At 42.5% G+C, this 15,516-nt stretch overlaps 1 protein-coding gene across 1 annotated transcript in view; it reads left to right on the top strand.

Moving 5' to 3' along the window:
- Positions 1-8,103, top strand: part of SLC25A43 (solute carrier family 25 member 43) — a 48,616-nt gene extending 40,513 nt beyond the window's left edge. Inside the window, exon 6 of the mRNA XM_089684912.1 lies at positions 3,576-8,103. Within this exon, the coding sequence (XP_089541038.1) occupies positions 3,576-3,782 (207 nt within the window). The 3' untranslated portion in view covers positions 3,783-8,103. The remainder of the gene's footprint in view (positions 1-3,575) is intronic.
- The last annotated feature ends 7,413 nt before the right edge of the window (positions 8,104-15,516 follow it).

The following is a 15,516-nucleotide window of genomic DNA, read 5'->3' as shown; positions in this document are numbered from 1 at the left end:
CTGGCTAAGGCCCTTCTCCCTCGATCGCTCATTTTGCCCAGGCGGCCCGCTCTAGGAAGATTCCTGGTGTTTCCAAACTTCTTGTATTTACGGATGATGGAGGCCACTGTGCTCATTGGGACCTTCAATGTTGCAGAAATTTTTCTGTATCCTTCCCCAGATCTGTGCCTTGATACAATCCTGTCTCAGGGGTCTACATATAATTCTTTGGACTTCATGGCTTGGTTTGTGCTCTGACATGCACTGTTAACTCTGGGACCTTATATAGACAGGTTTATGTCTTTCCTAATCATGACCAATCAACTGAATTTCGCACAGGTGGACTCCAATCAAGTTGTGGAAACATCTCAAAGATCAAGAGTGGGAACAGGATGCACCAGAGCTCAATTTTGAATGTCATGGCAAAGGCTGTAAATACTTTTGTACATGTGTTTTTGTTTTGTTTTTTTTTAATAAATTGCAAAGATTTTAAAACAGTCTTCTTTCACGTTGTCACTATGGGATATTGTTTGTAGAATGTTGAAGAAAAAAATTAATTTAATCCATTTTGGAATAAGGCTGTAACATAACAAAATGTGGAAAAAGTTAAGCGCTGTGAATACTTTCTGGATGCACTGTATACCTGAGTATTAACTAAAGAATAGGGGGGGAAGGAATGAAAAAAGGGCAAAGGTAAGAGTAGAGAGAGATATACATGCCTAGAAGTCCAAATCCACCCGACCGCTAATCCACCACTATGCAGATTGTGTCTTGGTCACCAAAAATATAAAATAAACTAATATAGAGCGTGTTGTGGAATGTTTTCAACTGGCTCATTTAGGATGGATGCCCAAGCATTCTTTGCAATATTTACCATGGTTACTGAATATATCAAGGAGTAAACTAGCAACCAGAAATGTCTAACTTTAGGGCATGTCCACCATACATGTAAGATTATTCTCACCTGGCCCAATCTCCAGAAGCATAGGAGACAGACTACCGGAGGGTTTTGATAAAGATGGAAAGGGCAAGGACTGCGGTTACAAACTTTTGTGAGCCAATACTACCCTAGAGCCCATACCTGGAGGACGGCAGCTGTGTGGCAGTTTACCAGAGAGGAAGGAGATCTCTTGGACCTGACCAGGCTGCTGACCCCCTTTTAAGGGGGACCTCCGGCTAAATATCATATACACTGCGCATTATGATTTTTCATCTGGTGAGTGTGCATTTTTAATATTCCTTCTGACACACCACCTGAGTGAACATCCAGGAAAACACGGATCACCTTTTAGAGACTGTTTTGATCACATCAGTCACTATTGTTCCTTGAACTGTTTCGTGCTCTCTATTATATGTGAATTGCATTTTTGTCACTTTATATGGGCACTTTATTATATGCTTTTAATTATATTTATATAGCGCTACACCCCTATGTTGTATTGTATTTTATGAGGTATTTTATGGTTGCCTTTGGTGTATCAGCTGCTAATTGTCCTTGGCGCTCGCTTCTTTTCCATTTGTTATACATGTAAGACTGTTCTCACCTGGCCCCATCTCAAGAAGCATAGGAAGGAGGATCCAGGGTTTGTTTTCGACATTTGCTCCGGGACCAAGTACCATCTGGATTATGCTTTATATCTAGCCTCAACTAAAGCTACATCCATAATACCTTTTGTGGATGTGTGGGTTCCAGGCCCTCCAATTCTCCACATCTCTTTCCACTCCTGAATCTCTTTCCCTAGCCAGTTGGTAAGACAATTTAGAAGGTGTGCTAAGGAATACCTTGTACAACACAGAGATTGCCCCCCTCATTGAACCATATCTTGAAAGCATCTATTTTCAAAAATTGTTCTCATGATGTCAGGAGTAAGTTTCTGAAGAGATTGGAAGTAATATAAAATGTGTTCTAACCAAAAGTTTTCTGAGGAGGACATCTCAAGATGTTGAACAAAGTAAGAGGAGATGTGTATGCCTGTTGTCGTCTAGAAAGTGTCCTATATGATATAGGCCCTTCTTTACCCACCATCTACATTGGTAAGTCTGAAGGCCAGGTGGGAACATAAGAATTCTGAACGTTGCCCTCCCGATGCTTTCAATGGTACTGCCTCTTGCAGCTAATTGTAGCAATCCCTTCTGGGGTTCTCACATCTAATCACTGAGCAGGAGCATTGGCAAGTATGAAAGCACCCAAAAAGTACAACTTTCTTGTCTGCTATGGAGAAGGAGAGGAAATCTGCAGGGCTGCCAACATTCCTTGCATTTTGAGTCCAAAAATGTTGTAGGTTGTTGGACCACAATAGAAAATTAGTAGAGGAGTGTATTTCTATAAGGCTTTTTAAGCCCTGGGATCACAGGAAGTAGGCTGAATGATGCTGTGTGTCATTCAGCTCAGAGGAGAAACGTCACTGGATTAAAAATTGGGTATGTTTGTGAGGGACAGTGCTAGAAATAGGGTGAATATTGTAGCAGCTGGAACTGCTTTTTTTGTATTAAAGAGCTGCTGGGATGTGTTCTGTCCGACCACCCATTGAAACCTATGGGCACATGAAGTAAGGACTCATTTACACAAAAGATATAATTACTCATACGTATGATCTAAAAGATATGCATCTGGGCTGTGGGTGCCTGCACACAGATCTTATGTCTGAATTTCCTGCATATGATACACAAGCTGTCAGAATGATTACAAACCGTTTCCCATTCACGTTTTTGTAGCCCTGATAAGCTTGTGCCAGCCTCATGCTTTCTGCTCCCTGCCCTTCCACTCCCCATTCACATGAACTTGTAAGACTGGCACTCTGCCTACGTGAATCTCTCAAGTTCCTGGAGCCTTACATTGGCTATGATACCCCCACAATTGTAAGCATGGTGAACACTGTACAATGGCAATGAATGTGCCTGTGCTGTACAAAATGCTGTTTTGTGATTATTATTTTTTTTTTTCAGTCTCCAGCATGTCTCTGCATGCCAAGGAAAGCTTCTAGCCCAAACTGTATAGTCTTCCTGGTTCTTTTCTTTCGCATATACTGTAAATCCAATCACAAATATTGATGATAAAATAAATTTTAAAGTATATATAAAACACTTCCAATTCCTGATATATCCCTGCTGTACCATTGCTTGTATGAAAAAGTATCTTGTTGTCTGTATTGCTTCCTTTGTATGAAATCCCCGGTGTTTCTGCCTGTCCCTCTGCCTTCCTATTAATAACTGACTACACTAGGCAGGAGAGCACAGCATGGTCAGTTCTCTACCTGTGCTGTGAACTCTGTGTACTCTCCTCCAATGATCAGACTTCAGCTAACTACACCCCCCCCCCCCCATCCTGCACAGCCTTGCACTGGGAAGATCAGTGTACTGCTGTCTCTCCTCCCCAGCTCTTATACAACTGAGAACAGGGGGAATGTGATCCCTTTTATAAAAATGGTAAAAAAGGTATTTATAATGTTTTTTTTTTTATCTATACACATGTTTTACCTTTTCATTTCTATTTTAAACTTAATGGGTTGTTCTTGTAAGGTGAGGGTTTAAAATCACTTTAAATACAGAATAATATATTATCCACTAATGTTTTTTCCTCTTTTATTTGTTGTCAGATTTTTCCTTATTACGGTTTAATGTTCAGCACTTTTGAATGCTGCAAACGGTACTTCCTGTATCGAAATGGTTACCTTGTGTCACCCCTCAGCAGCCAGCTGATGCCGGGAGTGGATCAGAGTCTGGGGCCCTGGGAACTGCAAGAACTACACAAGTTTATCCGGCAAAAGAAGATTGAAAACAGAAACCCATCTTTGAAAAGCTAAACCTGCAGGACAAGAGAGTACTCTAATGCTAAATTTGTACATGTCAGTCTTATATGGAGATGTACTGGGAGATTATAGTATTTTTGGAGGAGCAGCTAGAAGACTGACCGAGGACTGACTGATTATATTCATGGATCATTAACAAGGACCTCCCCTTTTGCTTTGCCATGTGTTCAATCAAAGAACACCTCTACCAATATGTAAACCTCATTCTAAGTATCAGATCGATGTCATCTGATTCTAGGAGATCCTTGTACTGCTTTTAACCCTCCTTCATGGAAGATCTTTTTCCTGTTTTACTACAGTTTTTGTTTTTATTTATGTGCTGCAGTTTTGCACTGGGGGGTATTGAGTGAACAGCTGATTCGGTCAGAGGAACTAAAGATTTTAGCAGAGGAACTAAAGATTTCTAAAATGCTAGTAAGACTGCAATATTATATACAGCTATATTCAGAGTAGGGGTCCTTAAGGTCACCACACGTTATAATCTGATTATACAATCTCCTTTTTAGATTTACCAAAAACATAGTTTAAGGGCCTGTGGTTACAAATTGGTTACATTTTCTTTTCGAATTAACTGGTGTTGTGCTGCTCTGAAAGTGTAAACAATAGAAATACAAAATAACCTTAGAAATACACAAAATCATGCCAAACAACATTATAGTAGAACTATAGGCAAAACCTTTTTTTTTTTTCATTTTGGATAGAGTAAGGGAGAGTTATAACCCCTGTCAGATTTTTTTTTTTCCGCCATCTGTGTCCAATTTTGGAGATTTCCTTTCACTTCCTGTCCCATAGCCAAACAGGAAGTGTGAGGAAATCTCTGCAAATTAAGGGAATCCCTTGGGGACCCCCAGGTCACCAGAACTAGTGTCCCCACTACAAGATTTCCCCTCTATTACTTTTCTGGGGACAACCCAAAATTCAGGATTTTCTTTTACTTTCAATGATAACAGTAAATAGGACAAATAGAGAGGGGGAATCTCTGTAACATGAACACATGCAGCAATAAAAACCTGACAGGCTTTCTAGTCCCTGTCCACTCTCTCCAAAACTTAAAAAAAAGTTTTGTCTTTAGTTAGTTAGTTAGTTTAGTTTATTGACCCCAATATGCAAAAATCCATCTCTCCAACAATTCTAAACAACAATGTATGTCAAAGGAAAAAACTTGCAGAATTGTGGAAAAATTCTTTACACAAAATGTGAATATGTGATAGAGTAATTAATACAGCAACAACTGCACTTCAAAGTAGTAATCTGGCACCATTATGTATACATGAAGGTAAGTAATTTCACAACTCTAGCTCTTCAACAGGTGTGTGTGTGTGTGTACATGTGAAAATAGGAGTTCTTTGTGTTCATTGACAATGACCATATAACCAGGATAATGGTGTTATAACTCCAGTGCTGCACTGCAAACATACCAAACAATGTGCTCCACCTCCATGTGCTGAAACTCACCTGAAACTTTAGATCCATATAAGAATACAGGTCTGGAATACTTGTCCCCTCTCATTGGGTAGCTGGTGGGTAAGATGGCACTTCCAAAGGGCAAGAATGAAGTTATGTGATCTATGACGCAACACGTTGGGTGGAGCCAGGTGATACCATTTCCGTTTTTTTTTCAATCCGGAAGTGGAGTAGCAATACATCAAACTGAGAATACCAATGCAATTTTATTGATAATGCTGTCAACTTTTTCAATAAAAGTGCAAGAAGTTTTAATTTGACACAATTAAGAAATACTACACTATGGGGTGAATTGTTTGTTTAGAGTTTGCCTTCAGCCTTTTCACAGAGGGTTAACCCCTTAAAAGGGGACATACATACCTTGGTGTAAAGGGGACATACATACCTTGATGACTGGATGAAAAATCCCTGTCCTTTTGGAAATGAAATCTTGTCCACCAGCTACCCCATGAGAAGGGGACAAGTATTCTACACCAGTATCATTATGGGTCCAATGTCTGAGGTAAGAGTCTAGGCCAGTGGTGGGCAACCTTTTTTTTTCAACTGAGCCAAATCTCGCCAAAACCACGATTGAAATTTATTTTGAGAGCCACATTTTTAAAACTGAAAATACATCCCCCATATAGTAATTCATCCCCCATATAGTACTTCATCCCCCATATAGTAATTCATCCCCCATATAGTACTTCATCCCCCATATAGTAATTCATCCCCCATATAGTAATTCATCCCCCATATAGTAATTCATCCCCCATAGTAATTCATCCCCCATATAGTAATTCATCCCCCCTATAGTAATTCATCCCCCCTATAGTAATTCACTCCCCATAGTAATTCATTCCCCATATTGTGTCAATTCACTTACCTTTGCTCCGCGCGTTCCTCTCGCCGTGTTCCCGCGCCGTTCCGGTCTTCAGGGTGGACTGTGAGAGGAGAGGAGTTCATCACGCTGCCCCGCCTACATCCTGACAGCCAATGTTTGCCACGCTCCGCGGGCCAGATTAAAAGGTCCGCCGGGCCGTAGTTTGCCCATTGCTGGGCTAGCTGCAGAGTCCTGACTTTTGGGGCGGCTGCCCGAGAGGAGGGAGGGGAGCAGGCGCCCAGCACACAGAAGAGCTGCATTAAAGTGTGTAAAGAGCCGCGGCTTGCCGACCACTGGTCTAGGCAAATAGGTGGAGCACGTTGTTTGATATTTTTTCAGTGGAGAACTGGAGCGACAGCAGCACTACTCTGGTTATATGGTCATCGTGAGTGAATACAAAGAACGTTTATTTTCACATATGTGCTGTTTTTATTTTATATTGATGTTAAAAGACCTCCATGATTAAGCCCCAGAGCTGGGGCGAAACATGTTGTGGGCATGGCTTGGATGAATCGAGCTGAGGGTGCTTTTACCTGCTAACCACGCAGGCTGGGTGCATTGTGCTGTGGTTGGGTTAACTCTTCCTATTTCTACAGCTTGCCATTGAAAGCTCCTGGAGCGCTGGAGTCGTGGCATTACTTGCCTTCATTTATATATACATATTGGTGCCAGATTACTTCTTTGAAACGAAGGTGTTGTGGTATTAGTCATTCTATTGAAACTTCATGTTTAATGTAAAGAATTTTTTTTTAACATCTAAACACTGTAAAGAATTTTTATTTCCACAATTGTGCACATTTTGCATTACATGTGCATTGTTTTTTAGAGTTGCTGGAGGGCTGGATTTGTGGTAGCGTTTACCTGATCACAATTTCATTTATTTTTGGTTATTGGTCTCAATATAATTGTTTTGAAGAAGAGGAGCTGTAGTATTAAGCCTGTATGACTTAATAATGTTTTGTGGCACAATTGTGTATTTGTAAGGGGTTTTTTTGTAGTTCTATTATTTACATTTATAGAGCAACGCAACACCAGGTGATTTTAAAAGTTACATAAGATTTGATATGGGAACACATTTAGGTTAGGTTCACACTGAACTGGTGCAAATTCCTTCCGTTTTCAAGTGCGATTCAGGCTTTTCAGCTTGAATCGCATGTGATGGGAACACATAAGCATTTCACATGCGATTTACATTCAACCCTATGGAATTCAAAATCTATGGATCGCACCCGTCCAAAGATGCACACGATCATTTTTCAAGAGACTGCTTGAATCGCATGTGATGGGAACACATAAGCATTTCACATGCGATTTACATTCAACCCTATGGAACTCAAAATCTATGGATCGCACCCGTCCAAAGACGCACACGATCATTTTTCAAGAGACAGTGCATGTGGACTGCATAGATGTGAATGACCCTCACAGGAATTCATTTTATTTTCCATGTCATGCGTATCACTGCGGTTTAAAATGCATGAAAAACAACATAAGTGTGAACCAGGGCTTAAGGTGTTCGCAGCAGCTTGATTAGTTCATGTTTGAGGATAGTAATCTTACAAGTGGCAGTACAGAAGTAACTATTCATATACTGCTAGATTAGGTAAGTGCTCATATTAAATAGTTTTGGTAAGTCCGAAGCTGATTGTACAAAGATTGTATGGTCAGATTGTAATGTGTATGGCAATCCCTAACTCTAATTTCTATATTGTAGGGAACCTCATGTTAGCACTTTGAACAGCCATTATCTACAGTGATCAATCAAGTTCAGAATTTTAGATTTATACTTTGATTATCCCAGCGATGGTTTGAATTTGGTAGACGCAAACAACGTTACTGTTGGGAAGTGTCAGTAGTGTATGGGTTACAGACTAAACAATAATGGTTATGTATGAGCAATAAAGTGTTCTTTATTGCTGATAATGATTTTTAAACACTTTATGTGTAATATATGCTTTTATCAGTATTAAACCCAAAAGCAAAAATGTATTATATTGCAGATTACCAATTATTTCACGTGATTGTTTTTCTTTTTTAGGCTTTCTTTTTTTTATTTCCATCTCGTGATCTAGCCAGTAAATCTGTTGTTTTTCAAAAGAACAGGCTCTCCTGCAGTTTCAGGGTTGGGAAAAACAATTTAACACGGACAGGGCTGCTTACAATGATCAGCTTTTATTTATGTAAAACCTTTATCATCTCTTCAGGGAAGCCTACCCCACCCCCTGCTAAAGTGACCGACCTCCTCCACTCTTCCCACCACTCCATCCCCCACAGCTTTCTCCTCCTGTGCCACCATCCCCTCCCTCCTAGATTGTAAGCTTGAAAGAGCAGGGCCCTCAATCCCTCATGTTTTGCATTGTATTGGTATTGTTCTGTCACATGTTCTGTCCCCCTTTGTAATGTACAGCGCTGAGCGAACTATTGGCGCTTTATAAATACTGTATAATAATAATAATCTCAAAAGGGGAAAAAAAAACTGTTGTAACTGCTTATTAGCTGGAGTTTGGCTTTAAGTTGTTAGATCAACTAGCAGATTTAAATACACTAACACTGCGCTCTCCACAGTCTGACAATGCTGCTTACCAGAGGGGTCCCTGTACTCCTTCATCCACAATGCAATAGGAAGAAGGGTCAGCCGCACACCGGAGGATAGATGAATATAGTGTGTATTTATTGAGCCATAGGACACACAAAACACCAGGACATGAATACAGGACCTGTTAACGTGTTTCACACGATCTCGTGCTTAATCCTTCTTCATCCAGAATGGAAGCACTCTAATACAGGAGGTGTGTTTCTGGCCAGATCACCAGGTGAAAACCGAGGTAAAAAGTCTAAAAAGACAACTAATGCAGCCACCACATCTAATGATTGGTAAGCTGCAATATTTTACAATTTGGGTTTTGGGTTTAATGCTTCTTTAATATGTGCAGCCAATGATCAATCATTTCATTTTTATAGAAAGGGGAACACATCTTAAACCACATGTATTCTTTAGATTATGATCGACTACCTTCTGCAAATATTAGAAATGAGCGCTCAGGTGCAACAGCTCTCAGTAGGATCACAGAAAATTTTCGGCATGCTTGAAAATTTTGTACTGTTGCAGGAGCACTCTACTATGTTGACTGCATGATAAAATGCACCTTCACAAAGTGTTACTAAACCCAGGCCCCTGCATTCACTATATCTGGTCTCCTACGGTACACACAAGAGAGCAGTCTTGTGACTTCTATCAGTGTCCAGCAGAGCACTGGTTAAAGCATGTAGGAGGGGTTTTCATTCTTCCCTGATTGTCCTATGAGGTTGTAAGACCCCTGACCCTCTTCTATCAGCAGATGGATTGGGGACAGCAGAAGAAGGGGAGGATCAGAGAAGACAGGATCAAACTGACTCTTTACACAATGCAGAGGATTAACCCCTTAGGTTCTACAGTGAGTATAACAAACATGCTTTACTGCATATACAGACTGATTTTACTGTTGCGGATTTAGTAACACTTTAAGTAAACGAACATTTATAGATGGAACAGATCTCTCTTCTTATAGAAACAATTGAGAAAACTGCCCGTATGCGACTTTTCTAATGACTAGCCAGTGTAGAACTGTCATTTGCTGTGCATGCCCATACCAGATGGTAGAACTGAGCTGCCTATTTGTAGCTGTTTAAGGTACATATACTGTAGATGTGCACAAGAGGCGTGCACCTTACAACACGGAGTTACGGACACAAGTGCACACAGTCAGGGTTGCTATGTATTTGCCGTTGCCATTATCTTTAGTACTTTTATTAGCCTGGTCATGCTTGGCCAAATTCTTGCAGTGAAACCTAATTCAAATGAAAAAAAAAAATATATGTCCGTTAAGTCTAGGGGTAGAGCAATAAGCTGTAACACTTTATTCCTCGCTTTGGCGTTTCCTGCATGCTGTCTGATGGGTTCCCTGAAGCCTCTTTTCTAAGGCACTCTGGCGAGTGGTTGCACTCTGACATCACCACATGCAATGCAGGTCCAATAGTCCTGCATCGTCCGGAGACGGCGAGTTCCTGTCCACGACCCAGAGTGTCGGAGAGAAGAAGTGAGTGCCAGAAGCCTGCAAGAGCAAGGAATGGGGTGAGTATTACAGCTTATTTCTCTACACTTAATGAGTATTTTACACTTGTAGTGCGTGTTTTTTTGCTTTTTTTAATCCAGGAGTTCAGCTTTAACCTTTTGCCCTCCTGAGGATTTACCCCCCCCCCCCCCTTCCTGATCAGGCTATTTTTTGCGTTACAATGCTGCGTTAGTTTAATGGACAATTGCGCGGTCATGCAACGCTGCACGCAAATTAAATGTACGTCCTTTTTTTTCCCACGAATAGAGCTTTCTTTCGGTGGTATTTGATCGGCTGTGCATTTTTTATTTTTTGCACTATAAAAAAAAAAAAATAGACCGACAATTTTGAGAAAAAAAAAAACAATATTTTTTACTTTTTTTCTACTAAACATTTCTAGTAAAAAATTTAAAAAAATCAAATTTCGTCATAAATTTAGGCCAAAATGTATTCTGCTACATGTCTTTGCTAAAAAAAAAAAATCCCAATACATGTAAATTGGTTTACGTGAAATTTATAGCGTTTACAAATGGCGGTATATACACTGGGATTTTTTTTTTTTTTTTACTAGTAATGGCGGTGATCAGCAACTTATAGCGGGACTGCAGTGGGCATTCTGACACTGACATCCCCAGTGACACCAATACAGTTATCAGTGCTAATAAAAAGCAAAACAAACCTAAAACACTATTTAATTTGTTTTTAACCGCTTGCCGCCCTGCCACTGTGTATATACGTGTGCAGGGCGGCAGTGGAGCGCAAAACCACGTTTAAAAACGGGTTCCGCGCTCCCGACACTTTCGCCGGCAGGGGGCGCGCGCGCGCGCTCCCGCCAACCCGCGGGTGACACTATTTGATCCAGGAGGGATCAATCATTAGATTTCAGCCAGTGATTTCTGGCTGAAATCACATGATCGGTCCCTGTCCTATCCTGTCCTGTGTTGACATACACACAGGGCAGGATATGATGTCATTCTTCTCTGCCTGGACACATTCCGTTCCAGACAGAGAAGAAGACATCCAAAAAGTGAGTACACAAGCACTACACTACAGTTAGAACACTCTAGGACACATTTAACCCTCTGATCGCCCCCCCCCCCCTCCAGTTAACCCTTCACTGCCCTGTCACCAGTGTTACTGATCAGTGAAGCGATTTTTACTAATCAGTGTCGCTGGCGACTTCCGATAGAGTTAGCGCCCCTCCCAGATAGCTCCAGATTGCCCGCCAGTACACCAGTAATCCCGTTTAACCCCTTGCTCGCCCCCCCCCCTCCAGTTAACCCCTTCACTGCCCTGTCACCCAGTGTCACTGATCAGTGAACCAATTTTTACTGATCACTGTATCAGTGTCGCTGGCGACTTCCGATAGAGTTAGCGCCCCTCCCAGATAGCGCCAGTACACCAGTAATCCCGTTTAACCCCTTGATCGCCCCCCCCTCCAGTTAACCCCTTCACTGCCCTGTCACCCAGTGTCACTGATCAGTGAACCAATTTTTACAGATCACTGTATCAGTGTCGCTGGCGACTTCCGATAGAGTTAGCGCCCCTCCCAGATAGCGCCAGATTGCCCGCCAGTACACCAGTAATCCCGTTTAACCCCTTGATCGCCCCCCCCCCCCTCCAGTTAAACCCTTCACTGCCTGTCACCCAGTGTCACTGATCAGTGAACCAATTTTTACTGATCACTGTATCAGTGTCGCTGGCGACTTCCGATAGAGTTAGCGCCCCTCCCAGATAGCGCCAGTTTGCCCACCAGTACACCAGTAATCCCATTTAACCCCTTGATCGCCCCCCCCCTCCAGTTAACCCCTTCACTGCCCTGTCACCCAGTGTCACTGATCAGTGAACCAATTTTTACTGATCACTGTATCAGTGTCGCTGGCGACTTCCGATAGAGTTAGCGCCCCTCCCAGATAGCGCCAGATTGCCCGCCAGTACACCAGTAATCCCGTTTAACCCCTTGATCGCCCCCCCCCCCAGTTAAACCCTTCACTGCCCTGTCACCCAGTGTCACTGATCAGTGAACCAATTTTTACTGATCACTGTATCAGTGTCGCTGGCGACTTCCGATAGAGTTAGCGCCCCTCCCAGATAGCGCCAGTTTGCCCGCCAGTACACCAGTAATCCCGTTTAACCCCTTGATCGCCCCCCCCCTCCAGTTAACCCCTTCACTGCCCTGTCACCCAGTGTCACTGATCAGTGAACCAATTTTTACAGATCACTGTATCAGTGTCGCTGGCGACTTCCGATAGAGTTAGCGCCCCTCCCAGATAGCGCCAGATTGCCCGCCAGTACACCAGTAATCCCGTTTAACCCCTTGATCGCCCCCCCCCCCTCCAGTTAAACCCTTCACTGCCTGTCACCCAGTGTCACTGATCAGTGAACCAATTTTTACTGATCACTGTATCAGTGTCGCTGGCGACTTCCGATAGAGTTAGCGCCCCTCCCAGATAGCGCCAGTTTGCCCACCAGTACACCAGTAATCCCATTTAACCCCTTGATCGCCCCCCCCTCCAGTTAACCCCTTCACTGCCCTGTCACCCAGTGTCACTGATCAGTGAACCAATTTTTACTGATCACTGTATCAGTGTCGCTGGCGACTTCCGATAGAGTTAGCGCCCCTCCCAGATAGCGCCAGATTGCCCGCCAGTACACCAGTAATCCCGTTTAACCCCTTGATCGCCCCCCCCCCCAGTTAAACCCTTCACTGCCCTGTCACCCAGTGTCACTGATCAGTGAACCAATTTTTACTGATCACTGTATCAGTGTCGCTGGCGACTTCCGATAGAGTTAGCGCCCCTCTAAGATAGCGCCAGATTGCCCGCCAGTACACCAGTAATCCCGTTTAACCCCTTGATCACCCCCCCCTCCAGTTAACCCCTTCACTGCCCTGTCACCAGTGTCACTGATCACTGAACCAATTTTTACTGATCACTGTATCAGTGTCGCTGGCGACTTCCGATAGTGTTAGCGCCCCTCCTAGATAGGGCCAGATTGCCCGCCAGTACACCAGTAATCCCGTTTAACCCCTTGATCACCCCCCCCTCCAGTTAACCCCTTCACTGCCCTGTCACCAGTGTCACTGATCAGTGAACCAATTTTTACTGATCACTGTATCAGTGTCGCTGGCGACTTCCGATAGTGTTAGCGCCCCTCCCAGATAGCGCCAGATTGCCCGCTAGTACACCAGTAATCCCATTTAACCCCTTAATCTCCCCCCCCCCCCCCAGTTAACCCATTCACTGCCCTGTCACCAGTGTCACTGATCAGTGAACCGATTTTTACTGATCACTGTATCAGTGTCGCTGGCGACTTCCGATAGAGTTAGCGCCCCTCCCAGATAGCGCCAGATTGCCCGCCAGTACACCAGTAATCCCGTTTAACCCCTTGATCACCCCCCCCCTCCAATTAACCCCTTCACTGCCCTGTCACCAGTGTCACTGATCAGTGAACCAATTTTTACTGATCACTGTATCAGTGTCGCTGGCGACTTCCGATAGTGTTAGCGCCCCTCCCAGATAGCGCCAGTTTGCCCGCTAGTGCACCAGAAATCCCATTTAACCCCTTGATCGCCCCCCCCCCCCCCCAGTTAACCCCTTCACTGCCCTGTCACCAGTGTCATTGATTACAGTGAACAGATATTTACTGATCACTGTATTAGTGTCACTGGTGACTTCCGATAGTGTTAGCGCCCCTCCTAGATAGCGCCAGTTTGCCCGCTAATGCACGGGATTTTTTTTTACCAAGATGTAGCAGAATACATTTTGGCTTAAATTTATGACTAACTTTGAGTTTACGATATATTTTTTATAGCTGAAAGTAGAAAATATTGTTTTTTTTCAAAATTTTTGTGGTTTTTTTGTTTATAGCGCAAAAAATAAAAAGCGCACAGGTGATCAAATACCACCAAAAGAAAGCTCTATTTGTGTGAAAAAAAGGACGTAATTTTCGTTTGGGTGCAGCATTGCATAACCACGCAATTATCATTTGAGTTAGTGCAGCGCTGTATAGCAAAAAAAGGCATAAATTACAGTATCTATACCATAGTTTGTAGACGCTATAACTTTCACACAAAGCAATCAATATACACTTATTGGGATTTTTTTTACCAAAAACATGTAGCAGAATACATTTTGGCTTAAATTTATGACTAACTTTGAGTTTACGATATATTTTTTATAGCTGAAAGTAGAAAATATTGTTGTTTTTTTTCAAAATTTTGGTGTTTTTTTTGTTTATAGCGCAAAAAATAAAAAGCGCACAGGTGATCAAATACCACCAAAAGAAAGCTCTATTTGTGTGAAAAAAAGGACATAAATTTTGTTTGGGTATAGCATTGCATGACCGCGCAATTATCATTTGAATTAGTGCAGCGCCAAACAGCAAAAAAAGGCCTGGTCATTAAGGGGGGTAAATCCTCTGGGGCTCAAGTGGTTAATATTCATTGCAAACCCCCCACCCCATCAATCCATGTCACCATGCTTTATTTTGTTGATAAATCACTTTGAAAAGCTCCCCCTAGCATTTCTGGCCATGATCATCTTGAGTAAGGGTAGATAATTCATGAAGCATTTACTTCCTGGAGTCCATCTGCCCTTAGGTCAGGCATACAGGCAGGAATGTGTGCTTAGCTGAGAAAACCCCTCCTCCCCTCCCTATGGCACCTGGGATGTATTAATGTCATTTGCCTAGACCTGGAAACCAGGGAGCAACTGAAAAAATGTGAAAAAAAAAGAGTTTGAAACAAGTAAATATTATATGCTAACTATAGCTATCCATTTACTAATGCAGCATAAGGATTAAAAATAGTCAATGTTGATTGAGAGATTGAAGTTCCACTTTAGGGTACCCATAGACTTTGCGGATCATTTACCCCTTCCAGCTGATTTCAGCTATTGATCCCATGGTCTATGGAAAGTGGTGATGACACCAGGCACCCCATACTTGGGGAAGGGGGGGGGATAATGCCCTGCTGGGTGTATTCAAGCCATACTTGCCCTTTCTGTTGCATCAGGCTATACAAGTAGGTTCAGCTTACTGGTGGATTGTGCAGGTAGGCCATAGTTGTTTATAAAGTTTGTTGAATTGAAATTTGAGATTGAAACAAAATATGAATGTGAGGATCTGTTTTAAGGCCTGCTATAGACCTATCAGGAACAAAGGCAAGTTAACTAAAGCATATGGAATTTACCAATAATAAAAATATATAAAGATGCAACATCATCTGGTACCTTCACATGCCTTGCAGTGTCTTCTTGAGCACCCCAAAATGCAGTAGTTACCATTTTTGTGCCAGGTTCTTACATAGTTA

This window comes from Staurois parvus, unplaced genomic scaffold (genome assembly GCF_062004578.1).
Source record: "Staurois parvus isolate SC_StPar_1 unplaced genomic scaffold, SC_StPar_1.0 ptg000361l, whole genome shotgun sequence".
NCBI classification, from domain to species: domain Eukaryota; kingdom Metazoa; phylum Chordata; class Amphibia; order Anura; family Ranidae; genus Staurois; species Staurois parvus.
This window is presented reverse-complemented; position numbering and strand designations above follow the sequence as displayed.